This window comes from Gobio gobio (genome assembly GCF_949357685.1).
Source record: "Gobio gobio genome assembly, chromosome: 17".
In the NCBI taxonomy this organism is placed as follows: Eukaryota; Metazoa; Chordata; class Actinopteri; order Cypriniformes; family Gobionidae; genus Gobio; species Gobio gobio.
This window is the reverse complement of record NC_137110.1, coordinates 46,876,560-46,894,360: the sequence shown is the minus strand read 5'-3', so window position 1 is coordinate 46,894,360 and position 17,801 is coordinate 46,876,560. Positions and strand designations below refer to the sequence as shown.

The 17,801-nt window shown below is 41.7% G+C and overlaps 1 protein-coding gene across 1 annotated transcript in view; it reads right to left on the bottom strand.

Moving 5' to 3' along the window:
• The window catches only part of dlgap4b (discs, large homolog-associated protein 4b), a gene marked incomplete at its 5' end in the record, with an annotated part of 49,865 nt that extends 33,612 nt beyond the window's left edge, over positions 1 to 16,253 (bottom strand). Inside the window, 6 exons of the mRNA XM_079841140.1 lie at positions 3,997 to 4,237; positions 4,649 to 4,796; positions 6,670 to 6,768; positions 9,449 to 9,675; positions 14,895 to 15,685; positions 15,830 to 16,253. Of these exons, the coding sequence (XP_079697266.1) occupies positions 3,997 to 4,237; positions 4,649 to 4,796; positions 6,670 to 6,768; positions 9,449 to 9,675; positions 14,895 to 15,685; positions 15,830 to 16,253 (1,930 nt within the window). The remainder of the gene's footprint in view (positions 1 to 3,996; positions 4,238 to 4,648; positions 4,797 to 6,669; positions 6,769 to 9,448; positions 9,676 to 14,894; positions 15,686 to 15,829) is intronic.
• Positions 16,254 to 17,801: the final 1,548 nt, after the last annotated feature.

Below are 17,801 nucleotides of genomic sequence, written 5' to 3'. Positions count from 1 at the left end.
TTAGCATCTCATTCAAAAAATGACCAAAGACACTTTCAATATTTTTCCTATTTAAAACTTGACTCTTCTACAGTTACATCGTGTGCTAATACCAACTGAAAATGAAAAGTTGCGATTTTCTACACCTATATGGCTAGGAACTACTTTCTCATTCCTGCGTAATAGTCGCGGATCTTCACGGCCGTACCATGGCTGCAGCAGTGCAATGACGGAACACAGCGCCTGAAAGTAGCCCAGCTAGGTAACTTTCAATGTGACCGGCACTAAGTTCGTGTAGTTACAGAGAAAGTTTCAGGCTTGCAGCCGACAAATTGTGTTGTGGATTTACCTGTGTGATTAGCCATGGTTCTGTGTGTTGTAAAGGGCTGTGATAGTAAGTCGAAGGTGTATACTACCACCATGTTTCACAGAATGAATACCAACGAATCATTGCGCCGCTGCAGCCATGGTACGGCCGCGAAGATCCGCGACTATTACGCAAGAATGATAAGGTAGTTCCTAGCCATACAGGTGTAGAAAATCGCAACTTTTCATTTTCAGTTGGTATTAGCACACTAATTAACTGTAGAAGAGTCAAGTTTTAAATAGGAAAAATATTGAAAGGGTCTTTGGTCATTTTTTTAATGAGATGCTAATGGACTGATTAGAATCAATGATGTATGCTAAGCTATGCTAAAAGTGCTACCGCCAGATACAAAGATCGGCTGAATGGATTCAAAAACGGTAAAACTCAACTATTTAACTCTAGGGGACTTGTAAAATGAGCCTATTTTCAAAAAAAGTGGAGTGTTCCTTTAACGTTGAACCACTGGAGTCACATGGACTATTTTAACAATGTCTTTATACCTTTTTGGACCTTGAAAGTGTTCATTAAATTGCTGAGAGCTCTCGGATCTCATCGAAATATCTTCATTTGTGTTCTGAAGATGAATGAGGGTCTTACGAATTTGGAAAGACATGAGGGTGTGTAATTAATGACAGAATTTTCATTTTTGGGTGAACTAACCCTTTAAAGGAGGGGGAAGTTGTATTTTAAATCAGCTTTATGAAAGTGTCTCGGGCCGAATACCAAAACAAACTTATAGCCAATCAAAAAAGCAGTAAGGGGCATGTCTACTAATGACGGGGAGAAGAGAGCACTGCACGTCATTATTCAAAATACACGACACAGGACGGACATTTGCCGAGCGACGACAGAAAGAGAGAGATGGCAGATAAAAAACAAATGTGGAAGATGTCTGTGGAACAAAAGAAGGCTTACGATCAGCTTTCCAGCGCTGGAGAGAACTCAAGGAGCGAAGGCAGAGGTTCCTTTATTTCTTCTCGATAGGCGAGTAACATTGGTTTTGTTTTGTTTCACAGAACTAATACACTCACCAAAAGGATTATTAGGAACACCTGTTCAATTTCTCATTAATGCAATTATCTAATCAACCAATCACATGGCAGTTGCTTCAATGCATTTAGGGGTGTGGTCCTGGTCAAGACAATCTCCTGAACTCCAAACTGAATGTCAGAATGGGAAAGAAAGGTGATTTAAGCAATTTTGAACGTGGCATGGTTGTTGGTGCCAGACGGGCCGGTCTGAGTATTTCACAATCTGCTCAGTTACTGGGATTTTCACGCACAACCATTTCTAGGGTTTATAAAGAATGGTGTGAAAAGGGAAAAACATCCAGTGTGCGGCAGTCCTGTGGGCGAAAATGCCTTGTTGATGCTAGAGGTCAGAGGAGAATGGGCCGACTGATTCAAGCTGATAGAAGAGAAACTTTGACTGAAATAACCACTCGCTACAACCGAGGTATGCAGTAAAGCATTTGTGAAGCCACAACAAAAAGTAATTGAAAACAATTGAACAATTGAAAAGCACAACCTTGATCCGGATGGGCTACAACAGCAGAAGACCCCACTGGGTACCACTCATCTTCACTACAAATAGGAAAAAGAGGCTACAATTTGCACAAGCTCACCAAAATTGGACAGTTGAAGACTGGAAAAATGTTGCCTGGTCTGATGAGTCTCGATTTCGGTTGAGACATTCAGATGGTAGAGTCAGAATTTGGCGTAAACAGAATGAGAACATGGATCCATCATGCCTTGTTACCACTGTGCAGGCTGGTGGTGGTGGTGTAATGGTGTGGGGGATGTTTTCTTGGCACACTTTAGGCCCCTTAGTGCCAATTGGGCATCGTTTAAATGCCACGGCCTACCTGAGCATTGTTTCTGACCATGTCCATCCCTTTATGACCACCATTTACCCATCCTCTGATGGCTACTTCCAGCAGGATAATTCACCATCTCACAAAGATCGAATAATTTCAAATTGGTTTCTTGAACATGACAATGAGTTCACTGTCCTAAAATGGCCCCCACAGTCACCAGATCTCAACCCAATAGAGCATCTTTGGGATGTGGTGGAACGGGAGCTTTGTGCCCTGGATGTACATCCCACAAATCTCCATCAACTGCAAGATGCTATCCTATCAATATGGGCCAACATTTCTAAAGAATGCTTTCAGCACCTTGTTGAATCAATGCCACGTAGAATTAAGGCAGTTCTGAAGGCGAAAGAGGGTCAAACACAGTATTAGTATGGTGTTCCTAATAATCCTTAAGGTGAGTGTATATGCTGGCTTTTGCTTGATAGGTTCGTGTGTCATGTTCGCTTGCTTGTCCATTTGCGATCGTATTGTCGTTCACTTCAGCGATGATAAAGACCCATTCATTTCCACACTGTATAAGCCTGGAGCGTCTAAACCTCCTCACTGTCTGTTTCAAGTGTCAGCTCCCAAAGTGTGTCCGAAAAGTACGATAATGAACTCCTAATATATGTTTGTTTACTTTGTTTCCTCTTTTAGTGATTGATATGACCCTCTAATCTTGTCATAATTGTAATGTGTTCGTTAGTTGGACTGTCGTGCTCGTGCTATCGAGTTGTTCAAGAGAACTGTGTTTGTGTTTTTGGGATGTAAGGGATGACTTTTTCACTGAACATTCGAACTGGATTACCATAGTAACACACATTACTTTCACTTATTGATTACATCGTACCCTCGGCCGGCTGGCACAGCAGATTCCGCCATAGTCGTTGCCTGGGTTATGTATGTGTGGGGCGGAGCTATCAAAATAGGGGCGTGTTTGTTTTGGTGATTTGAAATCAACTTCGGTTACCAGAAAGCACTTACCCCACCTTTAAAGGAACACTCCACTTTTTTTGAAAATAGGCTCATTTTCCAACTCCCCTAGAGTTAAACAGTTGAGTTTTACCGTTTTCGAATCCATTCAGCCGATCTCCGGGTCTGGCGGTAGCACTTTTAGCATAGCTTAGCATAGATCATTGAATCTGATTAGACCATTAGCATCTCGCTCAAAAATGACCAAAGAGTTTTGATATTATTTTTATTTAAAACTTGACTTATATGTTACATTGTGTACTAAGACCAAATGAAAATTAAAAGTTGCGATTTATTTTTGCAATATGGCTAGGAACTATACTCTCATTCTTGCATAATATCATTGCGCCGCTTTGTTAATAAGTTCCTTGATTATTACGCAGGAATGAGAGTATAGTTCCTAGCCATATCGGTCAGGAAAATCGCAACTTTTCAATTTCCGTCGTTCTTAGTACACATTGTAATTACAGAAGAGTCAAGTTTTAAATAGGAAAAATATCGAAACTCTTTGGTCATTTTTGAACGAGATGCTAACGGTCTAATCAGATTCAATGATCTATGCTAAGCTATGCTAAAAGTGCTACCGCCAGACCCGGAGATCGGCTGAATGGATTCGAAAACGGCAAAACTCAACTGTTGAACTCTAGGGGAGTTGGAAAATTAGCCTATTTTCAAAAAAAGTGGAGTGCTCTTTTAACAAAGCATGAATTCTTGAAATACAGTTTCTTCTCTTTGTAACAGAAACAATCCAGAGATGTTTTATTATCTTTATTCATTTCAGACTGTAGCTGACTCTCATCTAATGTCTGCGGTACTAACTCACCGGTGCTGTTGCTGTAGGTGCGCACGGTTGTCGTGGTGGTGGGCGGCGGGGAATCAGAATCCATTGATGCCGTGTCGTCATCGTCTTGAGAACAGCCCGCCTGAATGGCACGAAGGTAACTGTGGCTGCGTGACCGGAAGCATGTGGGCATGGGCATATCGGGAGGCTCGTTGCATCGGGAGTGAGGATGCATGTCCTCCAACTCATCTCCATAATGCCGACTCAACTCCATATCTCGCATCTGGTGAGACAGCGGCAGGTGATGATTGAAAAAGAACAGTGATGGGTGCACGGTGTGATTGGTGTGTGCATGCAATTGAAAACCTCATGAGACTAGATTATTTTTTATCTGTTCAATTGCTAATTAGTCATTTAGCCGATTCGTGTATGCAAGGCTTCTTATCATTTGCAGTGATAATCTCAAAGGTCACAAGCGACACACAGCTAAATCAGCCCATTAATGAAGTTATTTAACAGAAAGACTCATTATTTTCAGTGCAAATTGCTTTTTATTGAGTATTAATCTCTATAATATATGTAATTATGATGCTTCAGATGATTTTCTGCTAAGTCAGTGTCGTGCACAGGTGAGCTCATCTTCAGACGCCTCTGTTGCCCTGTAATTAACTCAAAGGTCATGTGGGCGTCTGACCTGACTGATGCAGCTGCCGCGTCCAAGCGTGCTGCAGCCCTGACTGAAGTCATCATCATCCCAGTTTGGGAACGGAGAACTGCCTCCGATGCAGTCCAGGTTATCCAGACTGCGATTCCCAGAGAACTCCCGCAGAGAAGGAAGACAGCTGAGGACAGGAAGGGGAGTGGGGTCACGGAGAGAAGAGAACAGGCAGGAGATGAGAGAACGCTCAGATGAGAGCCTCTATAGTCTACTGCAGTGGTTTTCAAACTCAGGCCACAAGGGGGTGCTAAAGGGTTCCGTGGGAATGTTTAGAGAAAATCCTTGAAAAACTATTAGACTGTTAAAAAATAAATAAAAATTTGATAGAAATATTTTTTTTATTAAAATACATTAAAATAAGTTAATAAATAAATAAAAATAGATTTAAATAAAAAAATAGATGTAAAAAAATCTAAAATAAATCTGATGGTACAGTACTATTATGAGTAGAAAAAATAGTGTAACCTAATAGAACCTAAATATTTTCCAAATAATATTTTAACATATTTGTTATATATATATACTTGTTGTATGTATATATATATATATATATATATATATATATATATATATATATATATATATATTATTATTATTATATTATTTTTTTTTTTCACAGTATACTGTGAAAAAATTAATATTGCATTTTTATACAAGAAACGTTATAGACGCCTTTTATATGTAAGAATGGGGGTCCCTTGCACGAGGACCATCGTATTTGGGGGCCCATGGCATCCACAAGTTTGAAAACCCCTGATCTACTACACAAAAAGCAAATGGAAATGCATCCAATCATCAATCCATCCATCCATCCATCCATCCATCCATCCATCCATCCATCCATCCATCCACCCATCCATCCATCCAATCATCCATCTATCCATCCATCCATCCACCCAATCATCCATCCATCCAATCATCTATCTATCCAATCATCTATCCATCCATCTATCCATCCATCCATCCAATCATCTATCCATCTATCTATCCATCCATCCATCCAATCATCAATCCATCCATCCATCCATCCATCCATCCATCCATCCAACCAATCATCCAACCAACCAACCAACCAACCAACCAACCAACCAACCAACCAACCAACCAACCAACCAACCAACCAACCAACCAATCCATCCATCCAACCAATCATCCATCCATCCATCCATCCATCCATCCATCCATCCATCCATCCATCCATCCATCCAACCAATCATCCAACCAATCATCCATCCATCCATCCATCCAACCAATCATCCAACCAATCATCCAACCAATCATCCAACCAATCATCCATCCAATCATCCATCCATCCATCCAACCAATCATCCATCCATCCATCCATCCATCCATCCATCCATCCATCCATTCAACCATCCATCCATCCATCCATCCATCCATCCATCCATCCATCCATCCATCCATCCATCCATCCATCCATCCAACCAATCATCCAACCAATCATCCAACCAATCATCCATCCATCCATCCAATCATCCATCCATCCATCCAACCATCCAATCATCCATCCATCCATCCATCCATCCTTTCAACCATCCATCCAATCATCCATCCATGCATCTAGGCTGATTGGTGTCATTAGTCTGGTGACCACAGGAGACCTGAAAATTGCTGCACAAATGCTAATGACCAATCAGCAAAGTACCGTTTTCATTCAATGTCCAAGCAGAGCTTTTATAGCAGTTAGGATGAGCATTAGCAGAGCTTACAAACGCAGAGGATGCTTTCTCTCTGTCCAAATCACCAAAACCCCAACATTAAATCACACTTGTCCACAAATGGGCTATACGGAGAAAGCAACCTCAGAGACTAAACATCTCAGAGTAGGAGAACTGTTTCAAGAATGAGTTGGCCAATAGTAAACCAATTTTCAATCAGCACTCCTAATTTGAGAGGAGTTCAGGAAAGCAGCGCTGGTGCGACGACTCCCTTGTGCGGTCAGTGAGGAGCAGCAGTCGGTCAGTCACTGCACTGACCTGACAGAGCGTCCGATCTGCTGCAGGGTAGTAATGCTGCGGAGGGGGGACCAGATAGCTTCCAGATCCCCCTGCAGCATGGAGTAGTCCAGCAGACGGCTGGAGAGAAGGCAGGGTTGCAGGGTAAGATGGGAGTGGGGAACGGGGAGGAGCTTTATATAGTACAGAAAGCGGGAGGTGCTTAAAATAGAAGAGGCGTGGCTTCAAACCAAGACGTTTGAGTCATTTTGAGTAAAGAATCTTATAAATGGTGAAAACACACAGAGACAAAGGCTATGTTCAGAACAGCATACTAACATCTAACTAAAACTATTTCAGCACAAGAAATTAAGTATTCTGGGAACTACATGCAAATATTTCTGTATGCATTGAATCCCTGAATAACATACTATAATTGCTCACAATGCAATGATTATTTTGAATCATTATTTGACTGAACTGGCAAAGATATTTTTAAACCAAGTTTACTTAACACGATAATTCTCACATGCTTCGTGTTGAGGTCATGTGACAACATGTAGCATGTTTGAAACATTATTAGTATTGTTTCATTTAATGTTTTATTTACTATTATTAAAAATAGCAATCAGAAGAATACAGCGTATAATGCATACTAGTCACTAAGCAATAAGCTAGTATATCATTACGAACACAGCCTAAATCTGGGTTAGGAGAGGAAGGTAAGAGGTATAGGGTCAATCTCACAAAAAAACATGTCCCAGTCATACTTCATAACAAAACCCTAAAAAATTTTTTTTTTGTAAAATTATACTGAAAATTAAGCCTATTTGTAGAATGCTTCAGTTGATTATAATTGTTAACTAAAACTATAAAAGTTCTATTAAATTAAAGCTAAATAGAAATTATATAAAAATTATAAAAATAATTAAAACTTGAACTAAAATTAAAAGATATATATATATATATATATATATATATATATATATATATATATATATATATATATATATATATATATATATATATATATATATATATATATATATATATATATCATGATATATAAAGTTAATTCAAAAAATCAGTAAATACATTATAGTTAGTAAAATATTTAGTTTTGCTAAAATGACACTGGGTTCGTTGTACTAAAGCAATTCATTCTGCACTAGGGATGCGCGGTATACCGGTACTGGGAAAATACCGGTATATATTTTATTTCAAACGGTACGATATCATGATTTTGCTCATTTAGGTATATGCTGCTGTTCCGAAGTTCACCGCTAGGTGGCAGCGCGCTTCCCAAACTGACGTGAAACAGGCAAATGTGGCAACATAGAACAAAATGAATACAGCAGTAGAATTTCACTCAACACGCCCAAAACTAATTAATAAAGAAAGGAGTAAACATGAAATTTGGAATTACTTTAGTTATAAAACTGATGAAGAACCATCAAACCTTGCCAAGCATCTGTCACTTGCCATTCCTGACTTGTACAAGACATGAAGAGATCGACAGGTGAGTGCATAATTCCAACGATCTAATTTAGACATTTATTTTCTTTTAACACTGATCAACGCATATACATAAGATCGTATCGTTTAAATATCACAAAATCTCCAGCGTTCGATTTCAACCAGTGACATTTAGATTTCATAATATTTGCATGCATACTATTGCACTATTTACATTTGCGAAAGACATAACCAACTGTGATTATGTGACTACTTACTAAAGATGGACAATTTCAAAATAATTTTGTGTCTTTGACTAAGGAAAAACAACTTGATTTGGAATGCGCCAGCTCTTTAGGCTTGTGTGTTTGCTGTTGGTTTGAGCGCAAAGAAAACTCTCTCTTAAAGAGCTCCCATCCCATGTATTATGAAATGCTATAAAATCGCTTGCATGTTCAAATTGGCAAGGTTTAAAAAGACATGGGCCAGTGATTTCCGTCAGCTTTTCCGAAACAACAGCGAAAGTGTTGAATCTGAGCCTGCAGATTGCTTTTATAGTGCAGGTGTGATGTCTTGAAGCAATTTGCACATTTTGAGAGCTAGAGAAGGGCGTCTCGCGCAGTATTGCAGAAATGACTTCTCACAAGAAAGTTTCCAAATGCCTGATTGGATGTGATAATCTGTGTTGATTAATTTACTAATAAAAATTTGCGGTAATTTCCCGCTTCATACACCCCAAACTTGCGAGAGTGAGTAAAATTATGCGCAATACCCGCGGCAAAATTCAGACCCTGTATGGTATCGATTTAATATCGGTACTTCGGTATTAGAAAGGCTGCGCAATCAATATAATAAATACTTTACAATTCATACAAAACATCTGATTTGAGACAGCATGGTTTTTGTGATTAACATGTATACAACGTGATCTGATCTGTACCAGATACCCGTGGACAGTGGGGGAAAAACACAATTGGTTGACGTGGCAATGCAGACTTCATGTCCACAAACTCCACTGCCTTTTTTTTAACATGTGAACAGCAGAAAGGTTGTGGAGAAGTACAGCATATGGAGAGGGAGAGAGACTAGCTGTGCTTAATCTAGCACATGAACAAGCACAGCTGGATTCTGAGTGTGTTCGAGAGAGAAATAAACACAATTAAACTCATCCGGATACAGAAGGCATGAAATAATGCAGCTCACACCTCAGACACGGTCTTTGGCGTCTTGACAGAAAACCAGTGTGTGTTTCTTTGTTTGTGTACCCTATTATATCTCCTGCCTTCGGCACGGACACGGGTCACTGGGGTTTTGCATACAGTGTAAAAACAGGAAAATGATATGTGTGTTAAACATGTTCACTTACTTTCTTGAGGGGAACTGGTCACTTAGTGATTGCTGTGTTGCGCGTAAGTAGCTCTGCCTCCGTGCGGTGCTTTTCGGAGAGGGTTTGGGACTCACATCGGAGTCGTCGCTATCCTCAAGGTCAGCCATAGCTTTAACGTAACTGCCGCTGCGCATCCGTCTACAGGGGATCTCACCCATGGGCCCGCTTCTGCCCAGAGTCCCTGTCCACTCACCGGTCGAGGGCATCTGAACAAACACCAGAGAACACCATCAGACACTCACACAGATCCTTCAGGGTCCATCTGATTTATGGACAAGGCTTCTACAATGAGCTGGCTTTGCTGAAGATTTGTGATGTCCATGGCAAATGCCGACCAACAGCAAAAAGCACAAACGGATAATACATAGAGACGACGAAACTCAACAAACGTGTTCATTGCTGTTGGTCATTATCTGTCAGTTCAGTGTTAATCAGCCTTAAAAGCCCAGAAACACAAGCAAACTCAAAGAACAAACTAGTGATGCCATTTCGAACAAAATCAGGCTACAACGAAGTGTGTTTGAAGTTTGAAAGAGGCTGCATTTCTCAAAAGCATCATAAGCAGTGGCGGCTGGTCAATAGAGGGCGCTAGGGCGCCGCCCCCATCAAAATTCCAGAAATATACATGTATACAAAAAAGATATAAAAGTGAAATAAAAATAAAATAATTTACTCATACGACGTGCTGGCTGTTAGTAAGAGCCTCAGCATTTAATAAAAACTGTCTTTGATGGGTTAACTATTTTATATGTTCTTCAATATGTTTCATGCGGTTTCATGGGCGAGGGACGCCAGACAAATGGATGTCTATCTGAGTCCAAAAATCTACGGGCAGCATGTGACCTGAAGCTGGTCTCTAATTGGTTTCTTAAAGATCCTCCTCCGGACGCAGGTCGCTGCGTCCCCGGCGAATCAGAATTGGATGCGCGTTATTTTATCCAATCTGATTGGTTCTCGTCACCTGTCATTCAACTTTCCGTTCTTCGCAACTAAAGCGAAAGTTCGCGGGCGACACCATCACTCCAACTCCGCTAAAACCTTGTTAGGATGATCACTAGGGATGTTAACCGATGACCGTTTGACCGATGGTTGACCGTATCAACGTTAACCGATCAAAGTTGTCGGTTATCGGTTAAAAAAAAAAAGTGATCTCTAAATTAGGCTATTATAGACAGTGGACTAAACGCTACTACAGTTAGCCATCTCATTCCAAAATCTTTTTGTGAACAAGTGAACAAATCCCTCACACTCAATTTTTCATAACTCGACTGTTTGTACTTAATAAACCAATAAAAGCATTTGCCGCGAGGTCACAGCGTTTGGGTTTGCGCGCTCAAAAGGTTTGCGGTTAGAGCCAGGGCAGACGACAGTATGAAGCGTGCAAAGAAAAGTAGTGTGTGGGACCATTTCACCAAAAAGAACGACACAGATGTAAGTTGCAACTTGTGTGATACAGTGCTTAATTAGAAGGCACACAGTGAGTTAGACCTGCCTTGGCCGGTGCGTCTTTTACGCATTCTGAAGGTGCCTGTTTTATCCATTGGTTTTATCGTGTTGCAGTCTATTAGACAACATTCCGCATAAGATGGGCTTACATTTGGAAATATATTACATCTACATTTCAGTGGTAACACATAAGGTGTTGATCATCATCTTTCTTTATTATTGTTAGCACTACCTCAAACTAAAGCAGCGTCTCTTCGGAGCTGTCATTTTCTTAAATGAGCCGCGGCAATGTTTCAAATGAGCTTCTAACGCTAGACAAATGCCTTTATTTTCAATGCGATCACCTTGTACCCAAACCATTTCGAAACTAAGGAGCCATTTGTCCTCCGATTACAAACAAGCTCCTCGGCGCTGCGTTTTCGGGACTCATGTTTCGCGCTGTAGGGGATTTAAAAAATGTGACGTGAGTGGAAGGCAGGCGGCGGCGCCGCAACAGTGTGTGTGTGAGAGCGGGAGGCAGAGCGGCAGAGAGATGCGACAGAGTTGCGAAATTGCAGGTGCGGCTCGCGGCTGTTATTTCAAATAGCGCAGCATATTTTAAACTAATCGGTTAACCGGTTTCAACCGGCTAATGAGGCTCGGTGGTCGGTCAAGAAAATGTTTAGTTTTCGCCATCCCTAATGATCACTTTCGTAGAGATGGCAGCAGTTAAACCAAATTCTTTCACAAGGCGTTCGTTGGAAGAAAAAAAAAGGATAAAGGATCCCGAACCAGACCAACGCGATTTACAAATCCAGCAGCAGGCCAGTGACAGAGGATGAAGCTGCACTCTGAGCTTCACGCGCTTGTTATGAGAAACGTAAGTGGCTGACTGGATGTGTTGTTAGCAATGCCCTTTATTGCTTTCCCTGTCTTTTATTTCAAAGTGTCGGTACTCAAGTTTTGTGGACAACAACGGGCAAATATTTCTGTAAGAGATATATATACTGTAAATATTTTCGGTAAGAGACTTCAAATATCTGACTGAACAATGCAAACGTCATGACACTACTGAGATGACTGACTTTAATCAGAGAGTCATTGAGAAATTTGCTGGCCAGAAAGAAAGGAGAGCAAAATGTATGTTCAAGTAGTCAACATGCTAGTCTGTCGTTGCTGTTTTCTTTTGTTTTTCCTTTCCTCATTCAATTATATGTGGGAAATGAATGTGTAAAAAGTAGTGCTGGGAATCGATTAAAAAATTTTAACTAATTTTTTAATATTTTAAGTTTTTAATATTTTGATATTGTAATAATTTCAGTTACTCTCCAAATTAATGTATAAACAATTTAAAGACAGTATATTTGAAATATGTGTTGTATTGTCGTGTTTTTATGAATGAAGGCCAGTATCACTGATACTAATGTCTATATGAAACATTAATGACGTTACATTACAGTATTACTGAAAGCTCCCAATTTCAACATTTATTAGGCTTTAAAAAAAAACAACTTTTAATTTAAGTGAACTTAAAACAATCTTTACATAAACCCATTATAATAAATGTGATATTTACCCATGGCCTTCCCTGTTAGACATATACAGAAATGTAATAGTTATCAAACAGCTTTCTTAAAATAATAAATGTAATATAGATTAATCATCATTAAAGCTACAATTTTCTCTGTTCCCGTTGTTCTTTGATGAACATTAATGACAGGCATCATCAGTGCTTCTGTCACTTTAAGAACAGCCACTGACGAACATGACGCGGATCTGACGCGCTGTCCCGCGCATCTCTATTTCTAACTCTTTAAGTTCATTTAAGACGTTATTTAACTAATTTAAGACTCCTAATATGAGAATACTCAAAATTCTTTTTTGTTGTTATTGTTTGTTCAAGAGCAAAAGAGAACTCGATGTGAGCAGGAGACTGACGCGATTCTGTCTGTGTGTCGAGTGTGTGTGTGTGTCAGAGTCATCGATTAGCTGACATGAGACGCAGCCACACACACACACACACACACACACACACACACACACACACACACACACACACACACACACACACACACACACACACACACACACACACACACACACACACACACACACACACACACACACACACACACACACACACACACACACACACACACACACACACACACACACACACACACACACACACACACACACACACACACACACACACACACACTGGACATTGACATACAGCGCGTTCTCTTGTGTCTTGTCGCGATTGGAAGCATCTATAAGAGCGTGATCATGTAACGCTAGGCAAAAATGGATATAAAAACGGACGCTGCGTTATTAACGTTAAATATTTTTAACGCGTTAAGCTGAAAAAATTAATCGCCCGCGTTAACGCGTTAATTTGCCCAGCCCTAGTAAAAAGATAAAAGTGAAGACACTGTTTTCTCTTTAATGCTTGAATTTAGTCAACATGCATCTTGATACTGCCCCCCCCCCCCCCGCGAAAATAGTTTTTTTCTAAAACACACCCCCACACACAAATAATTATCACCAGCCGCCACTGATCATAAGCCAAAGTATATCATAGAACCATTGCCATCAATGGTCTCTATGAACAAGTTTACACCTGGTATTAAGATGCGTTTTGGTCGATCGGCTCACAAGCAGACGAGGCAGACACATACCAGTTTACACCTGGTGTTTTAATCTGTCTCTCTTGTCCAAGACGAGGCAGACCTTTAATCTGTCTCACCTGGTGTTTTAATCTGACGGGTAAATGTGTTTTTTTCAGATCTTTCGATCAAATGGGCAAAATAAGCTTGCACAATTTACATATGAACGCTCACAGAGATGACAGAAAACCATATGGAGAGCATCAGCTTTCATTTCTGCCCTAACATCCACAAGACCATACCGGACGCTGAGTGTGTGTTAGAAATCAGGAATGGTGAGAGAACATTGTCCTTGGTAAGTGTTTTGTCTTCAAACCAGACGTGGGTCTCCAGCCGACAAAGTTTAAATCCTGTCTGGCTAGCACGCATCCTATAATGTTTATGCATTGGGTTATTAGGTGGAGAGTAGGCGCCTTTTGTGGCTGTTCGAACACATTTGACCACATGAGCGTTTACACTACGAAAACAATCCGGTCGAATCCGTTTTCAACTACCTCTGGAAGTGGTCGAAAGTGGACAAGCTCAAAACGTTTTAGACCCTGTATTCTCCTGTATTTGTGATCCGATCAACCAAAACGCATCTTAATACCAGTTGTAAACTGAGCCTTAGTTCACGATGCTTTTGAGAAACACAGCCCAGTTCGCTCTGGCTGGTAAACATGTTTGAACTACCATTTGTCCCAAGTGATGACATAACACGTAGGCTCTCAAGCTCCACTTTCTTTGATGTGGAAATCTTCTCTTTTCTTCTGTTCAGTCCGTTGAAGTTGGACATCCACGAGTAAAAACATGAACGCACTGGAGAGCTGCTTTATAGTAGAAACTGAAGTTGTGCTTCCAACTGAAAGCAACACTGACACTGTTTTTTTCATGTTTAATACAGTAAAGCTGAATACTTTAAAGCTATTGGTATATACGTAAATAAACATGACGTGACTGGAGTGCTGATCTGCAGAGCTTGTGCAAACATATCCACATTGCTAAGATCAGATGCTTTCTTCACTGCTGTTTTCTCACCACTGTAGTTTTTTTTTTGTCTTTTAGTTATTGAGAGGAAAGCGTGCAACACATATTTGCACATACATCTTAATGCTACTTCCAGCATTGGGATGTTCACTAACAGTGCACCATTGCAAAGGTATATCTTCTGGTTACCCTTAAGCAAACAAACTTTGCCATGAGCATATCAGGGCATTTAAGCATTTGCGTTAAAACTGCAGCATACTTTGGGTTTAACACACCTGATCTAATGACACTCTATCACCCCCTTGTCTACTGAGGTTTGCTACCACCACAGCAACACAATAACTGTGTTAAGTTCATGCACTCACCCTCCCTCGCACCTGCAGTAAGTGGCAGCCCAGATCCTGCTGGACGGACTTTGACTTCAGCAGGGTGCGATCCAGCGTGGCCGAGCCCTTCTGGCACATTTGCCTGGTGGGTCCTAACGTAAGCGTGGACCAGGGTCCCGCTTTACTAAAGTTGCCATCAAAAATCGGCCCTCTCCCTCCTCCGACTCCACCGCTACCACCACCACCAGGTCCCGGGAGCGCCGGGAGCCCCTGGTGCTTCAGGTCACTGTTACTCTTTGAAGATTTCAGCGTGTGCTCGCTGATGGTGCTGTAGCCCTGCATGAAGTACCTGGACGCCACCTGGCCATCCGGCCCAGGTCCGGATCCCACCCCTTGCCGGCCCAAAGTCATCATGGCCACGGGGTTTCTATAGTTGCTTATATCACTGTCCAAGTCATCGGAACTCCAGTATCCGGACATATTTGATCGTGGCCTCCGTTTGGCCGTTCCTTCGCTCTTCGCCCGGTCTTTACTTTTACTCCGATGATGTTTGTCATCGCTGCCCGATGATCTGCTGTTGCGACCGTTCATGTTACTCTTGATGGCGGAGTTTTCCAGCGACTGAGATTTAGCAAAAAGTTTCTGGACGGAGTGAACTAAATAGCGTATTTTTCCCGGACTGTCCGTGCGCTGCTGTTGTTGCTGTTTCGTCGTTGCCACGGCGGTGCTGCGCTGGAACTGTAACGTGCTAAAGCCGTCCTGTTGCCCTGGCAGCTGTTTCTCGAACTGGTCCAGGAGGTTGGGTGGCAACCGGTTCATCTTTCCTGCCCCTAAATGCCAAGAGCAAGAGAGTCGATAATCAGGAAGAACTCTGGATCTTATTCACTTTAATTGTAATCAGTGTAACCATGTATGTTGTGAAAAGTCTTAATGAAAAGCTCATAGAAGACAATTTTGACAGTCAAGTTTCTTACCTGATATAGTTGCGGATCCGCTGGTGATCATGGCGGTCCGTCCCACTCCGAGACCCATTCCCATGGACATAGATGTCCCCAGCGTCCCTGTGCTGATTCCCCCGATACTGTCGGCTGCCGAGTGGCCGAAATCCCCCTGATCAAAGTGCGAGTTGTAGTGGATCCGGGGGAAGGTGCTGCTGGAGGACAGCTGGTTGTTGAGGGGCATCAGGCAGTCGGGCGGAAGACCTCCCGGGCCAGAAGACGGGGAGAAGTGGTGCGGGTCCAAGGTTCCGTAGTGGTCCATGGCTGATGGTACGTGGAACGGGGTGCGAGACAGGGTGGAGGATGCAGACGGGGGGTACAGAGGGTCCAGGTGACTGGGAGAACGGGGCGGCTCGCAGTTGGACAGGTGACGGGTACGCTGGGGAGTGTAGCCTTTCATGGCAGAATGGGGCGATGCCCCCCCACCCTAGATGAGGAGCATGAGCCCACCGGGAAGAAACAGAAACCCTGGAGAAAAGCAGACAAGAGAAAGTATTCAAATATACACTGTAAAAAATATGCTTTTTTAATAAAATTATTTGTAAAATGTACTTTGTGTGAAAATTATTTCAAAGTAAATCCTACACCAAATGTGTTTTTTTCCAGTTTAGACCCATTTATTTGAAAGAGTTTGTGGTTGCTGAATGTTTATCATTTATGAGCATTACTAATAGTGATGCTTTGCAAACATTACTTGTCTTTTGTGATAGACTGGCATGTCTTCTGTCATGTGACTGCATTTATGAAAGAAACCAATAATCTGCTCAACAAGTAAAACATGCATTGTACTTGGCCACAATGCAATTATTGCTCGCTTCCACCGAGTGGTACAGTTCAGTACAGTACAGTACAGTACGATTCGGGACGCTAAACCCTGATCCGGTTTGCATATCCACTGCCAACTGTACCCTTATGATAGGCGTGGTGTAGCGAAGAAGGAAGCGACACAGTAAACAACAATGGACGACATACATTCTTGTTCTTGCTTATTGGCATGTGGCTGTTTGTCACTTTGTTTGAGCCAAGGCTGCAGGCGGCAAGGAAAAACACAGCCGAGAAAGCATGCGCAAGTGATGATTTTCTGTAAACCAATCAATGTTCTGCAATAAGTCTATAGCTCCAACTATTGTGCTAGTTAACTCAACGGAAGGGTGTCAAAAAAGTGGTAGAAGTGAAGAATTTGTCCTCTGCATTTAACCAATCCAAGTCGGTGCACACACATAAGGAGCAGTGAGTAGTGAACACACACACACTGCGAACGGTGGACACACACACCAGTAGCAGTGGGCAGCCATTTTTGCTCCTGGGGAGCGATTGGTGCCAGTAAGGTTACCAGTCTAACTCTCTAACCATTAGGCCACAACTGCCCTAGTCTCAGCCTATGACGTCACACCCTTGACCGCTGGCTGAACGTCTATTGCATATGGCACACTTATCTGGACGATTTTCGTAGTCGTCATCTGATTGGGTGAATTCTACAGGATGTCCGGGAGATGTGTGACGTGTTCTTAAACAGTTCGCTTGGAAACAAAGATGCCATGACGCTAAACCCCCTCATGGAAGAAGAAGGCGTTGTGTTTACAACTGTGACAATGAGCGCTTAACAGGATCTACTAAAGGCTTGATTTTCAAAAGTATGTAAAGTATGTAACGTTTGCGGCATAGATAGACTCTTTAAAATACGTCCAAGAGTTTTAGATTCTGGTCTATTATTATAGGGACATCTACGTACCTTCTGCTGTCAGTCTGAAGGTCTGGCTACACAAGACTACAACTGCCCAACTCTTGCTCCTTACCCTAACCTTACCCATTACAATTAAGTGCCTAATCCGAACACACACACACACACACACACACACACACACACACACACACACACACACACACACACACACACACACACACACACACACACACACACACACACACACACACACACACACACACA